This window comes from Chiloscyllium punctatum, chromosome 34 (genome assembly GCF_047496795.1).
Source record: "Chiloscyllium punctatum isolate Juve2018m chromosome 34, sChiPun1.3, whole genome shotgun sequence".
Lineage (NCBI taxonomy): Eukaryota > Metazoa > Chordata > Chondrichthyes > Orectolobiformes > Hemiscylliidae > Chiloscyllium > Chiloscyllium punctatum.
Window position 1 is genome coordinate 50,858,799 of NC_092772.1, and position 17,723 is coordinate 50,876,521.

Genomic DNA, 17,723 nt, shown 5'->3' on the forward strand with positions numbered 1-17,723 from the left:
AGTATTGCAATGATTAATCTCCAGTCTCCTCTCCATGCCCTCTCCTTCCTCCACTGCTTTGCTGATACCCGTCCTCCCGAATATGTCTCCAATTTACCCCCACCTTTTGAAAGCTCCTGTTGAACCTGCTCCTGCTGCTATTTTCAGCAGTGCCTCTTAGATCAGAATAAGGAAAACATTCTCCTCCACAGGTCTGACAGCATCTGTGGAGAGAAGGCAGGGCCACTGGACCCAAGACAGTCACTGCGTCTTCTCTCCACAGATGTTGCTAGATCTGCTGAGTTTCTCCAGCAATTTTTGTCTTTGTTTCAAATTCTTCCCGTCTCCCCCCTCTGGGTCTTTTCCTAATTCTCTTCACTCCGTGTCCCTCTGCTGACTGACCATCCTGCCCCTGAAGACACTGTCTCCCTCGTCAACTCGATTGGCAACCACCCCCTCCCCGGTGATTTTGAAAGGCCCAATTCAATCGCTTCCTGAACCTCCTCTGCTCCGAGGGGTGGATCCCAACCTCTCCCAATCCCTCTCCATTTCATTTGAGATCACTTCACCCTGCAGTTGCACCTCTCCAAGGCTCCTCAGGCAACACCTTCCAAACCCACGGCCACTTCCACCTAGAAGGACAAGGGCAGCGAATAAATGGGAACACCGCCCCCTGCAAGCTCCCCTCCGAGCCCCTCACCATCCTGACCCAGAAATGTCTTTTTCCCTATATTCCCTTGTGGGACGTGGGCATCACTAGTTGGCCAGCATTTATTGCCGAACCCTAGCTGCGATTGAGCCATTTCAGAGGACAGTTGAGAGGCAGCCCCATTGCTGTGGGTCTGGAGTTACATGTAGGCCAGACCAGGTGCGGATGGCAGTTTCCTTCCCTATAGACATTAGTGAGCCAGATGGGTTTATCTGACATTCCCCAAAACTTATTTTAAGTTGAATACAAATTCCACCATCTGCCATGGCAGCATTCAAATCCAGGTCCCCAGAACATTCACTGGATCAGAAGTCTAACAATCCGTGTTCCTTCAGTGTCACTGGGTCAAAATCCTGGAACTCCTTCCCATTGTGTGCGCCAGCCTCCTGTGATTCAGGAAGGCAGCTCCTCCAACACTTGCTCCAGGAGCAACAAGGGACAGGCATTACATGCTGGTCCAGCACCCCGGACAAATAATGGAGAAATAATGTTTGGGCAGCATGGTGGCACAGTGGTTAGCACTGCTGCCTCACAGCGACAGGTTCAATTCCCACCTCAGGTGACTCTCTGTGTGGAGTTTACACATTCTCCCCGTGTCTGCGTGGGTTTCCTCCGGGTGCTCCGGTTTCCTCCCACAGTCCAAAAATGTGCAGCTTAGGGTGGATTGGCCATGCTAAATTGCCCGTAGTGTTAGGTGAAGGGGTGAATGTAGGGGAATGGGTCTGGGTGGGTTACACTTTGGCGGGTCGGTGTGGACTTGTTGGGCCGAAGGGCCTATTTCCACACTGTAAGTAATCTAAATCTAAACTGCCCTGTATCCTCTGAGGTAGTCAGTGCTCGGAGACAGATGAAGCATCCCAGCTGCAGCATAAACAGTCACTGAGTGAGAGTTGGTTTATTTTTCCAGATTACCAGGTCTGATGGGGACATGAAAAAGGACAAGTCAGTGGTCACAGGGTCATACCCTGAGGGCGGTTGGAGAGAGAGCGAGACATCGACCAGGAGCCCCCAACATAGTCCAGGGAACAAAGCCGGGACTGGTGCTACCTGCCCCGTGCCAATCTTGAGTCGAGCGGTGTGCCTGTCCGAGAACTGGACATGTCTACAGGCGGGCACAGGCGGTCAACGCTGTGATCCTCAGGCCGCGGAGAGAGAGCCAGCTCAGCGAGGAAGAGATGACAGTGGGCTCACGCACGGCCTGAGCTCAGCGATCGAAGGGCGAAGGTCAGTGGACTGTCCCTGCAGACAGCACAGCACTGGTGAAGGGAGAGATGACAGTGGGCTCACGCACGGCCTGAGCTCAGCGATCGAAGGGCGAAGGTCAGCGGACGGTTATTACAGACAGTGCGGCATGAACGGAGGAAGGACTTCAGAAGCAGTGTCTGGTGACAAGGAGCAGGGACTGGAGCCTCTGCCTGAGGTCTGTGGAAGGGACTGCCCCCAGAGGGGTAGGCGGGCCCATCATTGGGGGCAAAGAGAAGTTGGATGGAGCTCGGGATTGGAGGAGAGCAGCAGCCAGCCTCCTGTGTACCTGCAGCCTCAGAATGTTCGCCAAGTGAGGCCACGGCAGCAGGACTCTCACCCATTCACTGGGAGCAGTGGCTCAGACACAGAACAGCAATCCTCCGAAGGTGAACACGACAATGCATCACCCGAGAACTCATCAGCGAGGGGACAGCATCAAGGGAAGCCCGCACCATCCCATCGCAGTCAGCATGTAAACGTTCAGCAGGTGTTGGGACAGGTACTGCCTTTAATCTTAACCATGTCACCAGATAGAGGGCTTCTCATCCTATAGAGGTCAGAGACTCCCTCAGCACTGACCCTCCGACAGTGCGGCACTCCCTCAGCACTGACCCTCCGACAGTGCGGCACACCCTCAGCACTGACCCTCCGACAGTGCCCACTCCCTCAGCACTGACCCTCCGACAGTGCCCACTCCCTCAGCACTGACCCTCCGACAGTGCCCACTCCCTCAGCACTGACCCTCCGACAGTGCGGCACTTCCGCAGCACTGACCATCCGACAGTGCGGCACTCCCTCAGCACTGACTCTCCAACAGTGCGACACTCCCTCAGCACTGACCCTCCGACAGTGCGGCACTCCCTCAGCACTGACTCTCCGACAGTGCGACACTCCCTCAGCACTGACCCTCCGACAGTGCCCACTCCCTCAGCACTGACCCTCCGACAGTGCGGCACTCCCTCAGCACTGACCCTCCGACAGTGCCCACTCCCTCAGCACTGACCCTCTGACCGTGTGGCACTCCCTCAGTAGTGACGCTCCGACAGTGTGGCACTCCCTCAGTAGTGACCCTCTGACAGTGTGGCACTCCCTCAGCACTGACCCTCCGACAGTGCCCACTCCCTCAGCACTGACCCTCTGACCGTGTGGCACTCCCTCAGTAGTGACCCTCCGACAGTGTGGCACTCCCTCAGTAGTGACCCTCTGACAGTGTGGCACTCCCTCAGCACTGACCCTCCGACAGTGCGGCACTCCCTCAGCACCGACCCTCCGACAGTGCCCACTCCCTCAGCACTGACCCACCGACAGTGTGGCACTCCCTCAGTAGTAACCCTCTGACAGTGTGGCACTCCCTCAGTAGTAACCCTCTGACAGTGTGGCACTCCCTCAGTAGTAACCCTCCAACAGAGTGGCACTCCCTCAGCACTGACCCTCCAACAGAGCGTCACTCCCTCAGCACTGACCCTCCGACAGTGTGGCACTCCCTCAGCACTGACCATCCGACAGTGCCCCCTCCCTAAGTAGTAACCCTCCGACAGAGTGGCACTCCCTCAGTAGTAACCCTCTGACAGTGTGGCACTCCCTCAGTAGTAACCCTCTGACAGTGTGGCACTCCCTCAGTAGTAACCCTCTGACAGTGTGGCACTCCCTCAGTAGTAACCCTCTGACAGTGTGGCACTCCCTCAGTAGTAACCCTCTGACAGTGTGGCACTCCCTCAGTAGTAACCCTCTGACAGTGTGGCACTCCCTCAGTAGTAACCCTCTGACAGTGTGGCACTCCCTCAGTAGTAACCCTCTGACAGTGCGGCACTCCCTCAGTAGTAACCCTCTGACCGAGTGGCCGCTCCCTCAGTAGTAACCCTCTGACAGTGCGGCACTCCCTCAGCACTGACCCTCCAACAGAGTGGCACTCCCTCAGTAGTAACCCTCCGACAGTGTGGCACTCCCTCAGTAGTAACCCTCTGTCAGTGTGGCACTCCCTCAGTAGTAACCCTCTGACAGTGCGGCACTCCCTCAGTAGTAACCCTCCGACAGTGTGGCACTCCCTCAGTAGTAACCCTCTGTCAGTGTGGCACTCCCTCAGTAGTAACCCTCTGACAGTGCGGCACTCCCTCAGTAGTAACCCTCTGACAGAGTGGCCGCTCCCTCAGTAGTAACCCTCTGACAGTGCGGCACTCCCTCAGTAGTTACCCTCTGACAGTGTGGCACTCCCTCAGTAGTAACCCTCTGACAGAGTGGCCGCTCCCTCAGTAGTAACCCTCTGACAGTGCGGCACTCCCTCAGTAGTAACCCTCTGACAGTGTGGCACTCCCTCAGTAGTAACCCTCTGTCAGTGTGACACTCCCTCAGTAGTAACCCTCTGTCAGTGTGGCACTCCCTCAGTAGTAACCCTCTGACAGTGTGGCACTCCCTCAGTAGTAACCCTCTGACAGTGTGGCACTCCCTCAGTAGTAACCCTCTGACAGTGTGGCACTCCCTCAGTAGTAACCCTCTGACAGTGCGGCACTCCCTCAGTAGTAACCCTCTGACCGAGTGGCCGCTCCCTCAGTAGTAACCCTCTGACAGTGCGGCACTCCCTCAGCACTGACCCTCCAACAGAGTGGCACTCCCTCAGTAGTAACCCTCCGACAGTGTGGCACTCCCTCAGTAGTAACCCTCTGTCAGTGTGGCACTCCCTCAGTAGTAACCCTCTGACAGTGCGGCACTCCCTCAGTAGTAACCCTCCGACAGTGTGGCACTCCCTCAGTAGTAACCCTCTGTCAGTGTGGCACTCCCTCAGTAGTAACCCTCTGACAGTGCGGCACTCCCTCAGTAGTAACCCTCTGACAGAGTGGCCGCTCCCTCAGTAGTAACCCTCTGACAGTGCGGCACTCCCTCAGTAGTTACCCTCTGACAGTGTGGCACTCCCTCAGTAGTAACCCTCTGACAGAGTGGCCGCTCCCTCAGTAGTAACCCTCTGACAGTGCGGCACTCCCTCAGTAGTAACCCTCTGACAGTGTGGCACTCCCTCAGTAGTAACCCTCTGTCAGTGTGACACTCCCTCAGTAGTAACCCTCTGTCAGTGTGGCACTCCCTCAGTAGTAACCCTCTGTCAGTGTGGCACTCCCTCAGTAGTAACCCTCTGACAGTGTGGCACTCCCTCAGTAGTAACCCTCTGTCAGTGTGACACTCCCTCAGTAGTAACCCTCCGACAGAGTGGCACTCCCTCAGTAGTAACCCTTTGACAGTGTGGCACTCCCTCAGTAGTAACCCTCTGACAGTGTGGCACTCCCTCAGTAGTAACCCTCTGACAGTGTGGCACTCCCTCAGTGGTAACCCTCTGACAGTGTGGCACTCCCTCAGTAGTAACCCTCTGACAGTGTGGCACTCCCTCAGTAGTAACCCTCTGACAGTGTGGCACTCCCTCAGTAGTAACCCTCTGACAGAGTGGCCGCTCCCTCAGTAGTAACCCTCTGACAGTGCGGCACTCCCTCAGTAGTAACCCTCTGACAGAGTGGCCGCTCCCTCAGTAGTAACCCTCTGACAGTGCGGCACTCCCTCAGTAGTAACCCTCTGATAGTGTGGCCGCTCCCTCAGTAGTAACCCTCCGACAGTGTGGCACTCCCTCAGTAGTAACCCTCTGACAGTGCGGCACTCCCTCAGTAGTAACCCTCTGACAGAGTGGCCGCTCCCTCAGTAGTAACCCTCTGACAGTGCGGCACTCCCTCAGTAGTAACCCTCTGTCAGTGTGGCACTCCCTCAGTAGTAACCCTCTGACAGTGTGGCACTCCCTCAGTAGTAACCCTCTGACAGTGCGGCACTCCCTCAGTAGTAACCCTCTGATAGTGTGGCCGCTCCCTCAGTAGTAACCCTCCGACAGTGTGGCACTCCCTCAGTAGTAACCCTCTGACAGTGCGGCACTCCCTCAGTAGTAACCCTCTGACAGAGTGGCCGCTCCCTCAGTAGTAACCCTCTGACAGTGCGGCACTCCCTCAGTAGTAACCCTCTGATAGTGTGGCCGCTCCCTCAGTAGTAACCCTCCGACAGTGTGGCACTCCCTCAGTAGTAACCCTCTGACAGTGCGGCACTCCCTCAGTAGTAACCCTCTGACAGTGTGGCACTCCCTCAGTAGTAACCCTCTGACAGAGTGGCACTCCCTCAGTAGTAACCCTCTGACAGTGTGGCACTCCCTCAGTAGTAACCCTCCAACAGTGCGGCACTCCCTCAGTAGTAACCCTCTGACAGTGCGGCACTCCCTCAGTAGTAACCCTCTGACAGTGTGGCACTCCCTCAGTAGTAACCCTCTGACAGAGTGGCCGCTCCCTCAGTAGTAACCCTCTGACAGTGCGGCACTCCCTCAGTAGTAACCCTCTGTCAGTGTGGCACTCCCTCAGTAGTAACCCTCTGACAGTGTGGCACTCCCTCAGTAGTAACCCTCTGACAGTGCGGCACTCCCTCAGTAGTAACCCTCTGATAGTGTGGCCGCTCCCTCAGTAGTAACCCTCCGACAGTGTGGCACTCCCTCAGTAGTAACCCTCTGACAGTGCGGCACTCCCTCAGTAGTAACCCTCTGACAGAGTGGCCGCTCCCTCAGTAGTAACCCTCTGACAGTGCGGCACTCCCTCAGTAGTAACCCTCTGATAGTGTGGCCGCTCCCTCAGTAGTAACCCTCCGACAGTGTGGCACTCCCTCAGTAGTAACCCTCTGACAGTGCGGCACTCCCTCAGTAGTAACCCTCTGACAGTGTGGCACTCCCTCAGTAGTAACCCTCTGACAGAGTGGCACTCCCTCAGTAGTAACCCTCTGACAGTGTGGCACTCCCTCAGTAGTAACCCTCCAACAGTGCGGCACTCCCTCAGTAGTAACCCTCTGACAGTGCGGCACTCCCTCAGTAGTAACCCTCTGACAGAGTGGCCGCTCCCTCAGTAGTAACCCTCTGACAGTGCGGCACTCCCTCAGTAGTAACCCTCTGATAGTGTGGCCGCTCCCTCAGTAGTAACCCTCCGACAGTGTGGCACTCCCTCAGTAGTAACCCTCTGACAGTGTGGCACTCCCTCAGTAGTAACCCTCCAACAGTGCGGCACTCCCTCAGTAGTAACCCTCTGACAGTGTGGCACTCCCTCAGTAGTAACCCTCTGACAGAGTGGCCGCTCCCTCAGCACTGATTCTTTGACAGTCACCGTGTTCTTTATGAAATGTTTGTTTATTATGTAAGTTTCCGTCCCCCGGTCTGAGCGTAGTTCAATGAGTAACGTCCCTTGTCATGGTTGGGAGTTGGTGTACTCAATGTGTTTCTCTGTGCCCAAGGTGGTCTCTGAGAGAATGTTCCCACGTTCCAAACCAAACCATCAGATCAGGAGCAAGCCGAACACAGTTGGCAGAGCCAGGGGCCATCGACTACCACCTTCATCAGTGACTGAAACTCGTCAGACACCAGAGACTGTCACCAAACTGCTTGAAGAAGCTGAAGGTAGCAACACTGCTCACCCATTATACACAGCATATAGGTCACCCCATTATACACAGGGTACAGGTCACCCCATTATACACAGGGTAAAGCTCACCCCATTATACACAGGGTAAAGCTCACCCCATTATACACAGGGTAAAGCTCACCCCATTATACACAGGGTAAAGCTCACCCCATTATACACAGGGTAAAGCTCACCCCATTATACACAGGGTAAAGCTCACCCCATTATACACAGCGTACAGGTCACCCCATTATACACAGGGTAAAGCTCACCCCATTATACACAGCGTACAGGTCACCCCATTATACACAGGGTAAAGCTCACCCCATTATACACAGCGTACAGGTCACCCCATTATACACAGGGGAAAGCTCACCCCATTATACACAGGGTAAAGCTCACCCCATTATACACAGGGTAAAGCTCACCTCATTATACACAGAGTAAAGCTCACCCCATTATACACAGCGTACAGGTCACCCCATTATACACAGCGTACAGGTCACCCCATTATACACAGGGTAAAGCTCACCCCATTATACACAGGGTACAGGTCACCCCATTATACACAGGGTAAAGCTCACCCCATTATACACAGGGTAAAGCTCACCCCATTATACACAGGGTAAAGCTCACCCCATTATACACAGGGTAAAGCTCACCCCATTATACACAGCGTACAGATCACCCCATTATACACAGCGTACAGGTCACCCCATTATACACAGGGTAAAGCACACCCCATTATACACAGCGTACAGGTCACCCCATTATACACAGGGTAAAGCTCACCCCATTATACACAGGGTAAATCTCACCCCATTATACACAGGATAAAGCTCACCCCATTATACACAGGGTAAAGCTCATCTCATTATACACAGAGTAAAGCTCACCCCATTATACACAGCGTACAGATCACCCCATTATACACAGCGTACAGGTCACCCCATTATACACAGGGTAAAGCACACCCCATTATACACAGCGTACAGGTCACCCCATTATACACAGGGTAAAGCACACCCCATTATACACAGCGTACAGGTCACCCCATTATACACAGGTTAAAGCTCACCCCATTATACACAGGGTAAAGCTCACCCCATTATACACAGGGTAAAGCTCACCCCATTATACACAGCGTACAGGTCACCCCATTATACACAGGGTAAAGCTCACCTCATTATACACAGGGTAAAGCTCACCCCATTATACACAGGGTACAGGTCACCCCATTATACACAGGGTAAAGCTCACCCCATTATACACAGGGTAAAGCTCACCCCATTATACACAGGGTAAAGCTCACCTCATTATACACAGGGTAAAGCTCACCCCATTATACACAGTGTAAAGCTCACCCCATTATACACAGGGTAAAGCTCACCCCATTATACACAGGGTAAAGCTCACCCCATTATACACAGGGTAAAGCTCACCTCATTATACACAGTGTAAAGCTCACCCCATTATACACAGGGTAAAGCACACCCCATTATACACAGCGTACAGGTCACCCCATTATACACAGGGTAAAGCTCACCTCATTATACACAGGGTAAAGCTCACCTCATTATACACAGGGTAAAGCTCACCCCATTATACACAGGGTAAAGCTCACCCCATTATACACAGGGTACAGGTCACCCCATTATACACAGTGTAAAGCTCACCCCATTATACACAGGGTAAAGCTCACCTCATTATACACAGGGGAAAGCTCACCCCATTATACACAGGGTACAGGTCACCCCATTATACACAGGGTAAAGCTCACCCCATTATACACAGGGTAAAGCTCACCCCATTATACACAGGGTAAAGCTCACCCCATTATACACAGGGTACAGGTCACCCCATTATACACAGGGTAAAGCTCACCCCATTATACACAGGGTAAAGCTCACCCCATTATACACAGGGTAAAGCTCACCCCATTATACACAGGGTAAATCTCACCCCATTATACACAGGGTAAAGCTCACCCCATTATACACAGGGTAAAGCTCATCTCATTATACACAGAGTAAAGCTCACCCCATTATACACAGCGTACAGATCACCCCATTATACACAGCGTACAGGTCACCCCATTATACACAGGGTAAAGCACACCCCATTATACACAGCGTACAGGTCACCCCATTATACACAGGGTAAAGCACACCCCATTATACACAGCGTACAGGTCACCCCATTATACACAGGGTAAAGCTCACCTCATTATACACAGGGTAAAGCTCACCTCATTATACACAGTGTAAAGCTCACCCCATTATACACAGGGTACAGGTCACCCCATTATACACAGTGTAAAGCTCACCCCATTATACACAGGGTAAAGCTCACCCCATTATACACAGGGTAAAGCTCACCTCATTATACACAGTGTAAAGCTCACCCCATTATACACAGGGTAAAGCTCACCCCATTATACACAGGGTAAAGCTCACCCCATTATACACAGGGTAAAGCTCACCCCATTATACACAGGGTACAGGTCACCCCATTATACACAGTGTAAAGCTCACCCCATTATACACAGGGTAAAGCTCACCCCATTATACACAGGGTAAAGCTCACCCCATTATACACAGCGTACAGGTCACCCCATTATACACAGGGTAAAGCTCACCCCATTATACACAGGGTAAAGCTCACCCCATTATACACAGGGTAAAGCTCACCCCATTATACACAGTGTAAAGCTCACCCCATTATACACAGTGTAAAGCTCACCCCATTATACACAGGGTAAAGCTCACCTCATTATACACAGGGTAAAGCTCACCCCATTATACTCAGGGTAAAGCTCACCCCATTATACTCAGGGTAAAGCTCACCCCATTATACACAGGGTAAAGCTCACCCCATTATACACAGGGTAAAGCTCACCCCATTATACACAGGGTAAAGCTCACCCCATTATACACAGGGTAAAGCTCACCCCATTATACACAGCGTACAGGTCACCCCATTATACACAGGGTAAAGCTCACCCCATTATACACAGGGTAAAGCTCACCCCATTATACACAGGGTAAAGCTCACCCCATTATACACAGTGTAAGGCTCACCCCATTATACACAGCGTACAGGTCACCCCATTATACACAGGGTAAAGCTCACCTCATTATACACAGGGTAAAGCTCACCCCATTATACTCAGGGTAAAGCTCACCCCATTATACTCAGGGTAAAGCTCACCCCATTATACACAGGGTAAAGCTCACCCCATTATACACAGGGTAAAGCTCACCCCATTATACACAGGGTAAAGCTCACCCCATTATACACAGGGTAAAGCTCACCCCATTATACACAGCGTACAGGTCACCCCATTATACACAGGGTAAAGCTCACCTCATTATACACAGGGTAAAGCTCACCCCATTATACTCAGGGTAAAGCTCACCCCATTATACACAGGGTAAAGCACACCCCATTATACACAGCGTACAGGTCACCCCATTATACACAGGGTAAAGCACACCCCATTATACACAGTGTAAAGCTCACCCCATTATACACAGGGTAAAGCATACCCCATTATACACAGGGTAAAGCTCACCCCATTATACACAGGGTAAAGCTCACCCCATTATACACAGGGTAAAGCTCACCCCGTTATACACAGGGTAAAGCACACCCCATTGTCCCCCCCCCAGGTCTGTTCCCAGTATCTGTGCTTGGTCTATACCCTCAACTCTTTTAAACTGAAAATTAAGGCACCCGAACCCACCCCCATCAGACAGTCCCAGGACAGAGACTGTACACGTCCCAGATTGGCCATCTGGTAGTGGGCGGGGATAAAGAGATCTTTTCCAGGTGCCTAGTGGAGTTTTAACAATCTGGGACAAAGGGACTATGGGCAATCTTGTTTATTATCCATGTTCCACCAATGTTGGTGGAGGGACAGGTAAGTGTTGAGGGACTGGGGGAGGCTGCAGAAGGACTTGCAGAGTTGGGGGAGTGGACAAAGGACTGGCAGATGGGGAAAGTGTGAGGCTTGGCACTTTGGTCGGAAGAATAAAAGTATGTAGACTGTTCTCTAGAGAGAAAGGGCTTTGGAAGTCTGACGTATAAAGGAATTTGGGAATCCTAGTTCGGAATTCTCTTTAAAGGTTAACAGGTTCAGTTGGTGGTTAGGAAGGCAAGTGCAATGTTGACAATCAATCCAAGAGGGCTATAATACAGGATCAGGGAAATACTTCTAAGGCTGTATCAGGATTGATTTGGAATTCATAAGGACTGCATAGAGCATAGAACGTTACAGCTCTGTGCAGGTCCTTCGGCCTTCAATGTTGCGCCGACCTGTGAAACCAATCTAACCAACACTATTCTATTCTCGTCCATATGTCTATCCAATGGCCATTTAAATACCCTTAAAGTTGGCGAGCGTCCTCCTGTTACAGGCAGGGCGTTCCCAGGGATGAACGGTAGTTGAGGTTTCAGTGGAGTTTAGAGGAACATGAAACTGAAAGGCTTGGATGGACTGGACATGGGGAAGGTGTTTCCACGAGTAGGAGAGACTAGGACCCGCGGGCACAGCCTGACAAGCCTTTTGAACGGAGATGAGGAGGAATCCCATCAACCAGAGGGTGGGGAATCTGTGGAACTCATTCCCGCAGGAGGCTGTGGAAACAAAATCATCGAGTGGACTTAAGACCAAAAAAAATACTGTCCTGATTGATAAGCTGACCAAGGGTTATGGGGAGAGGGCAGGAGAATGGGTTGGGAAAACAGATCAGCCACGATTGAATGGCAGAGCAACGACCAACTGGGAGTGTTTGATGGGGGGACAGTGTAGAGAGAGCTTTACTCTGTATCTAACCCCGTGCTGTCCCTGTCCCTGGGAGTGTTTGATGGGGGACAGTGTAGAGGAAGCTTTACACTGTATCTAACCCCGTGCTGTCCCTGTCCCTGGGAGTGTTTGATGGGGGACAGTGTAGAGGGCGCTTTACTCTGTATCTAACCGCGTGCTGTCCCTGTCCCTGGGAGTGTTTGATGGGGGGACAGTGTAGAGAGAGCTTTACTCTGTATCTAACCGCGTGCTGTCCCTGTCCCTGGGAGTGTTTGATGGGGGGACAGTGTAGAGGGAGCTTTACTCTGTATCTAACCCCGTGCTGTCCCTGTCCCTGGGAGTGTTTGATGGGGGACAGTGTAGAGTGAGCTTTACACTGTATCTAACCCCATGCTGTCCCTGTCCCTAGGAATGTTTGATGGGGGGACAGTGTAGAGGGAGCTTTACTCTGTATCTAACCCCGTCCTGTCCCTGGGAGTGTTTGATGGGGGGACAGTGTAGAGGGAGCTTTACTCTGTATCTAACCCCGTGCTGTCCCTGTCCCTGGGAGTGTTTGATGGGGGGGACAGTGTAGAGAGAGGTTTACTCTGTATCTCACCCCGTGCTGTCCCTGTCCCTGGGAGTGTTTGATGGGGGGGAAAGTGTAGAGGGAGCTTGACTCTGTATCTAACCCCGTGCTGTCCCTGTCCCTGGGAGTGTTTGATGGGGGACAGTGTAGAGGGAGCTTGACTCTGTCTCTAACCTGTTCTCCAGTTGCGGTGAAGGTCTGTGGTTGCCCTTGTATATATTCCCCTGTGGTTCGTTCTCCAGTTGAGGTCCAGCTGCATTGTAGAACAGTGTTGATGGTTGGGTGTTGGCGGGAAGCCACCATCTCTCAGTCTCCTTTTCCTTCTGCAGAATCAGATGGCATGGAGTTTGAAGAAGATGTTTTGCTTCGAGTGCTGCGACAGCAGAGGGACTGGGTCCTACAGCAGCTCAGGTGGGGGTTTTCACATTGACTCAAATGTCCCTGATGGTTTGCTGTGTGCTATCGATCACTATGTTCACTCGTTGAAGGAGCTGCTTTTTGGGGTGTCCCACCTGGCTGAGAGAGTCCAGGCACTCGAAGAGCCTTGCTCATATTCCCCACAGCTCCTGTCCCTGGGCAGTTTCCTGTTTTAACTCGTGTCAGATGAAACAGGAGCCCTTTGCTGCTTGAATCAAGGGTCTCTGGCAGCATCCTGGGTACAACACTGTCTATTAGCAGAGTCATACTCATATGACACAAACCAGTACGTTGGGGATTGTGCTGAGGGAGCGCCGTACTGTCGGAGGGTCAGTGCTGAGGGAGTGGGCGCTGTCGGAGGGTCAGTGCTGAGGGAGTGGGCACTGTCGGAGGGTCAGTGCTGAGGGAGTGGGCACTGTCGGAGGGTCAGTGCTGAGGGAGTGCCGCACTGTTGGAGGGTCAGTGCTGAGGGAGTGGGCACTGTCGGAGGGTCAGTGCTGAGGGAGTGCCGCACTGTTGGAGGGTCAGTGCTGAGGGAGTGGGCACTGTCGGAGGGTCAGTGCTGAGGGAGTGGGCACTGTCGGAGGGTCAGTGCTGAGGGAGTGGGCACTGTCGGAGGGTCAGTGCTGAGGGAGTGCCACACTGTCAGAGATGCTGTCTTTTCGCTGAGACATTTAACTGAGTCAATCCCCTCGAAATGGTGACAGAACAATTTGGTCCTGCCCTTTTGTGGAAAGAGAGCCATGGGAATTCTCCCCGGGACTGATATTTATTGCTCAGCTAATATAACTTTTAAAAGCAGATGATGCTTGTTGTTCTCAGTGTGTTTATGGGTGCTTTCTGTTCACATGTTTCTTCATTTGCAAAGGTGGTGCCTGTCTTGAGTATTGTGTTTCTATCCCTGTGGGGTGACCCAGTGTCGTGGGCCTGTCTGTATGAGGACTTGCCTTGGTGCTGTTTTTGTTGTAGGGAAGCTGACCGGAGACTGACCATCCTGAGTGGCCTCTCACACTGATGTCTGACGGCCGGGGGGAACATCGTTACACATCCATGGCCTTTCGCTCCAGCCCTTTCTGCTCCCACCATTCTCACCACCACCTCCTGCTCAATCTGATGGGTCATGGGTCCCCTCAACTCTCAGCGCCTGACGTGGCATCTTGAGACATCAGTAATGTAGATCTTCCACCCATGATGCATTTGGAAAGCCAGCAGGGATATATATGGGGATGGATCTGTGTGTGTATGTGTGTGTCTGTCTGTGATCCTGTTGAGAACTTTTTAATGAGTTTGTTGCATTCCAGCAGTGATTTATACGGGTGGCAGAGGGTATGAGGTATGTGATTTCCCCCACACACAGTGACAGTGCGGGGTCTGTGATTCCCCCTCACACAGTGACCGGACGGGGTCTGTGATTCCCCCCTCACACAGTGACAGTGCGGGGTCTGTGATTCCCCCTCACACAGTGACCGGCCGGGGTCTGTGATTCCCCCCCACACAGTGACAGTACGGGGTCTGTGATTTCCCCCTCACACAGTGACCGGCCGGGGTCTGTGATTCCCCCTCACACAGTGACAGTACGGGGTCTGTGATTCCCCCTCACACAGTGACAGTACGGGGTCTGTGATTCCCCCTCACACAGTGACAGTACGGGGTCTGTGATTCCCCCCCACACACAGTGACAGTACGGGGTCTGTGATTCCCCCCCACACAGTGACAGTACGGGGTCTGTGATTCCCCCTCACACAGTGACCGGCCGGGGTCTGTGATTCCCCCTCACACAGTGACCGGCCGGGGTCTGTGATTCCCCTTCACACAGTGACAGTACGGGGTCTGTGATTCCCCCTCACACAGTGACAGTATGGGGTCTGTGATTCCCCCTCACACAGTGACAGTATGGGGTCTGTGATTTCCCCCTCACACAGTGACAGTACGGGGTCTGTGATTCCCCCCTCACACAGTGACAGTACGGGGTCTGTGATTCCCCCTCACACAGTGACAGTACGGGGTCTGTGATTTCCCCCTCACACAGTGACCGGCCGGGGTCTGTGATTCCCCCCCACACAGTGACAGTACGGGGTCTGTGATTTCCCCCTCACACAGTGACCGGCCGGGGTCTGTGATTCCCCCTCACACAGTGACCGGCCGGGGTCTGTGATTCCCCCTCACACAGTGACAGTACGGGGTCTGTGATTCCCCCTCACACAGTGACAGTACGGGGTCTGTGATTCCCCCTCACACAGTGACAGTACGGGGTCTGTGATTCCCCCTCACACAGTGACAGTACGGGGTCTGTGATTCCCCCCCACACACAGTGACAGTACGGGGTCTGTGATTCCCCCCCACACAGTGACAGTACGGGGTCTGTGATTTCCCCCTCACACAGTGACAGTACGGGGTCTGTGATTCCCCCTCACACAGTGACAGTACGGGGTCTGTGATTCCCCCTCACACAGTGACAGTACGGGGTCTGTGATTCCCCCTCACACAGTGACAGTACGGGGTCTGTGATTCCCCCCCACACACAGTGACAGTACGGGGTCTGTGATTCCCCCCCACACAGTGACAGTACGGGGTCTGTGATTCCCCCTCACACAGTGACAGTACGGGGTCTGTGATTCCCCCTCACACAGTGACAGTACGGGGTCTGTGATTCCCCCTCACACAGTGACAGTACGGGGTCTGTGATTCCCCCCCACACACAGTGACAGTACGGGGTCTGTGATTCCCCCCCACACAGTGACAGTACGGGGTCTGTGATTTCCCCCTCACACAGTGACCGGCCGGGGTCTGTGATTCCCCCTCACACAGTGACCGGCCGGGGTCTGTGATTCCCCCTCACACAGTGACAGTACGGGGTCTGTGATTCCCCCTCACACAGTGACAGTACGGGGTCTGTGATTTCCCCCACACACAGTGACAGTACGGGGTCTGTGATTCCCCCTCACACAGTGACAGTACGGGGTCTGTGATTCCCCCCCTCACACACTGACATTACGGGGTCTGTGATTTCCCCCTCACACACTGACAGTACGGGGTCTGTGATTTCCCCCACACACAGTGACAGTACGGGGTCTGTGATTCCCCCTCACACACTGACAGTACGGGGTCTATGATTTCCCCACATGGTGATGGGACGGGGTCTGTGTCTGTGATTCCTTCACACGATGATGGGACGGGGGTCTGTGTCTGTGATTCCCCCACACGATGACGGGACGGGTGTCTGTGTCCGTGTCTGTGACCCCCCACCGTCACAGTAGCATGTTGCTTAATACAAGCTGTTGTTTGAAGTGTAAGTGAACCTGATGCTGGAGTGTGATTCCATTGGAAGCCTGTCCTGCAGCCTGTGCAGCTCCAGCTGTGTTCTTTGGACAGTCCCGTAAGTTGTGTGATGTCTGTTCCCTCCCTCCCTTCACCCCATCTGCAACTCCCTGCCTGGCCCTGTTTGACACTCACTCTCGATGCATTGTGTCTGACCATGTGAGCATCACCTTATTCCTGACTTTCTGCTGCTGCCTTCTGACCAGTAGCCTACAGAGTTTTAATCATTACTTGGAATCGATGGAGTTTCTGGTGTAATAAATTTTGTACAAAACGTGGTCCGTTGTGTTCATTAATCAATCGATGTGCAATCAATCCCCACATACACACACATGCACACAGACACACATGCACACAGACACACATGCACACATTTACACATGCACACAGACACACATGCACACAGACACATGCACACACACAGACACATGCACGCACATGCACACAGACACATGCACACAGACACATGCACGCACATACACAGACTCACATGCACACACAGGCACAGATGCACACATGCACACAGACACGCAGGCACAGATACACATGCACACAGGCACGCATGCACACAGACACACATGCACACAGACACGCAGGCACAGATACACAGGCACGCATGCACACAGACACACTGCCACACAGATACACAGGCACACATGAACACAGGTACACAGGCACACAGATACACATGCACACAGACACACATGCACACAGGCACACATGCACACAGCACAGATATACACATGCACACAGACACACATGAACACAGGCACACGCACAGACACACATGCACACAGACACACATGAACACAGACACATGCACACAATACACATGAACACAGACACACATGCACACTGCACACCGACACACATGAACACAGACGCACATGCACACAGCACAGATATACACATGCGCACTGGCACACGCACAGACACACATGCACACAGACAGCACAGAGATACACATGCACACAGACACGCATGCACAGACACACATGCACACAGGCACATGTGCACATGCAAATGAAATCAAAACCAGAAAGTGCTGAAGAAACTGAGCAGGTCTGACAGCATCAGGAAAGACGAGATCTAACCCAGCAGAGTCAACATCGTTCCATGGAAGGGAAATTGCGCAAAGTGAATTTATTAGAGTTATTCAAGGACGTCTTGGCCAGCGTGGATGGAGGTATACAGGTGGGTGTGGTGTTTTTGTACCTCCAAAAGATG

At 52.9% G+C, this 17,723-nt stretch overlaps 1 protein-coding gene across 6 annotated transcripts in view; it reads left to right on the top strand.

Moving 5' to 3' along the window:
* Nucleotides 1-16,770, top strand: part of proser3 (proline and serine rich 3) — a 36,613-nt gene extending 19,843 nt beyond the window's left edge. For 5 of the 6 annotated variants that reach the window (XM_072553503.1, XM_072553502.1, XM_072553505.1 and 2 more), the window contains 4 exons: nucleotides 1,596-2,432; nucleotides 7,220-7,382; nucleotides 13,091-13,172; nucleotides 14,148-16,770. In XM_072553503.1, the coding sequence (XP_072409604.1) occupies nucleotides 1,596-2,432; nucleotides 7,220-7,382; nucleotides 13,091-13,172; nucleotides 14,148-14,193 (1,128 nt within the window). In that variant the 3' untranslated portion in view covers nucleotides 14,194-16,770. Of the gene's footprint in view, nucleotides 1-1,595; nucleotides 2,433-7,219; nucleotides 7,383-13,090; nucleotides 13,173-14,046 lie in introns of all 6 variants that reach the window. The other variant, XM_072553504.1, reaches the window with a different exon arrangement.
* Nucleotides 16,771-17,723: the final 953 nt, after the last annotated feature.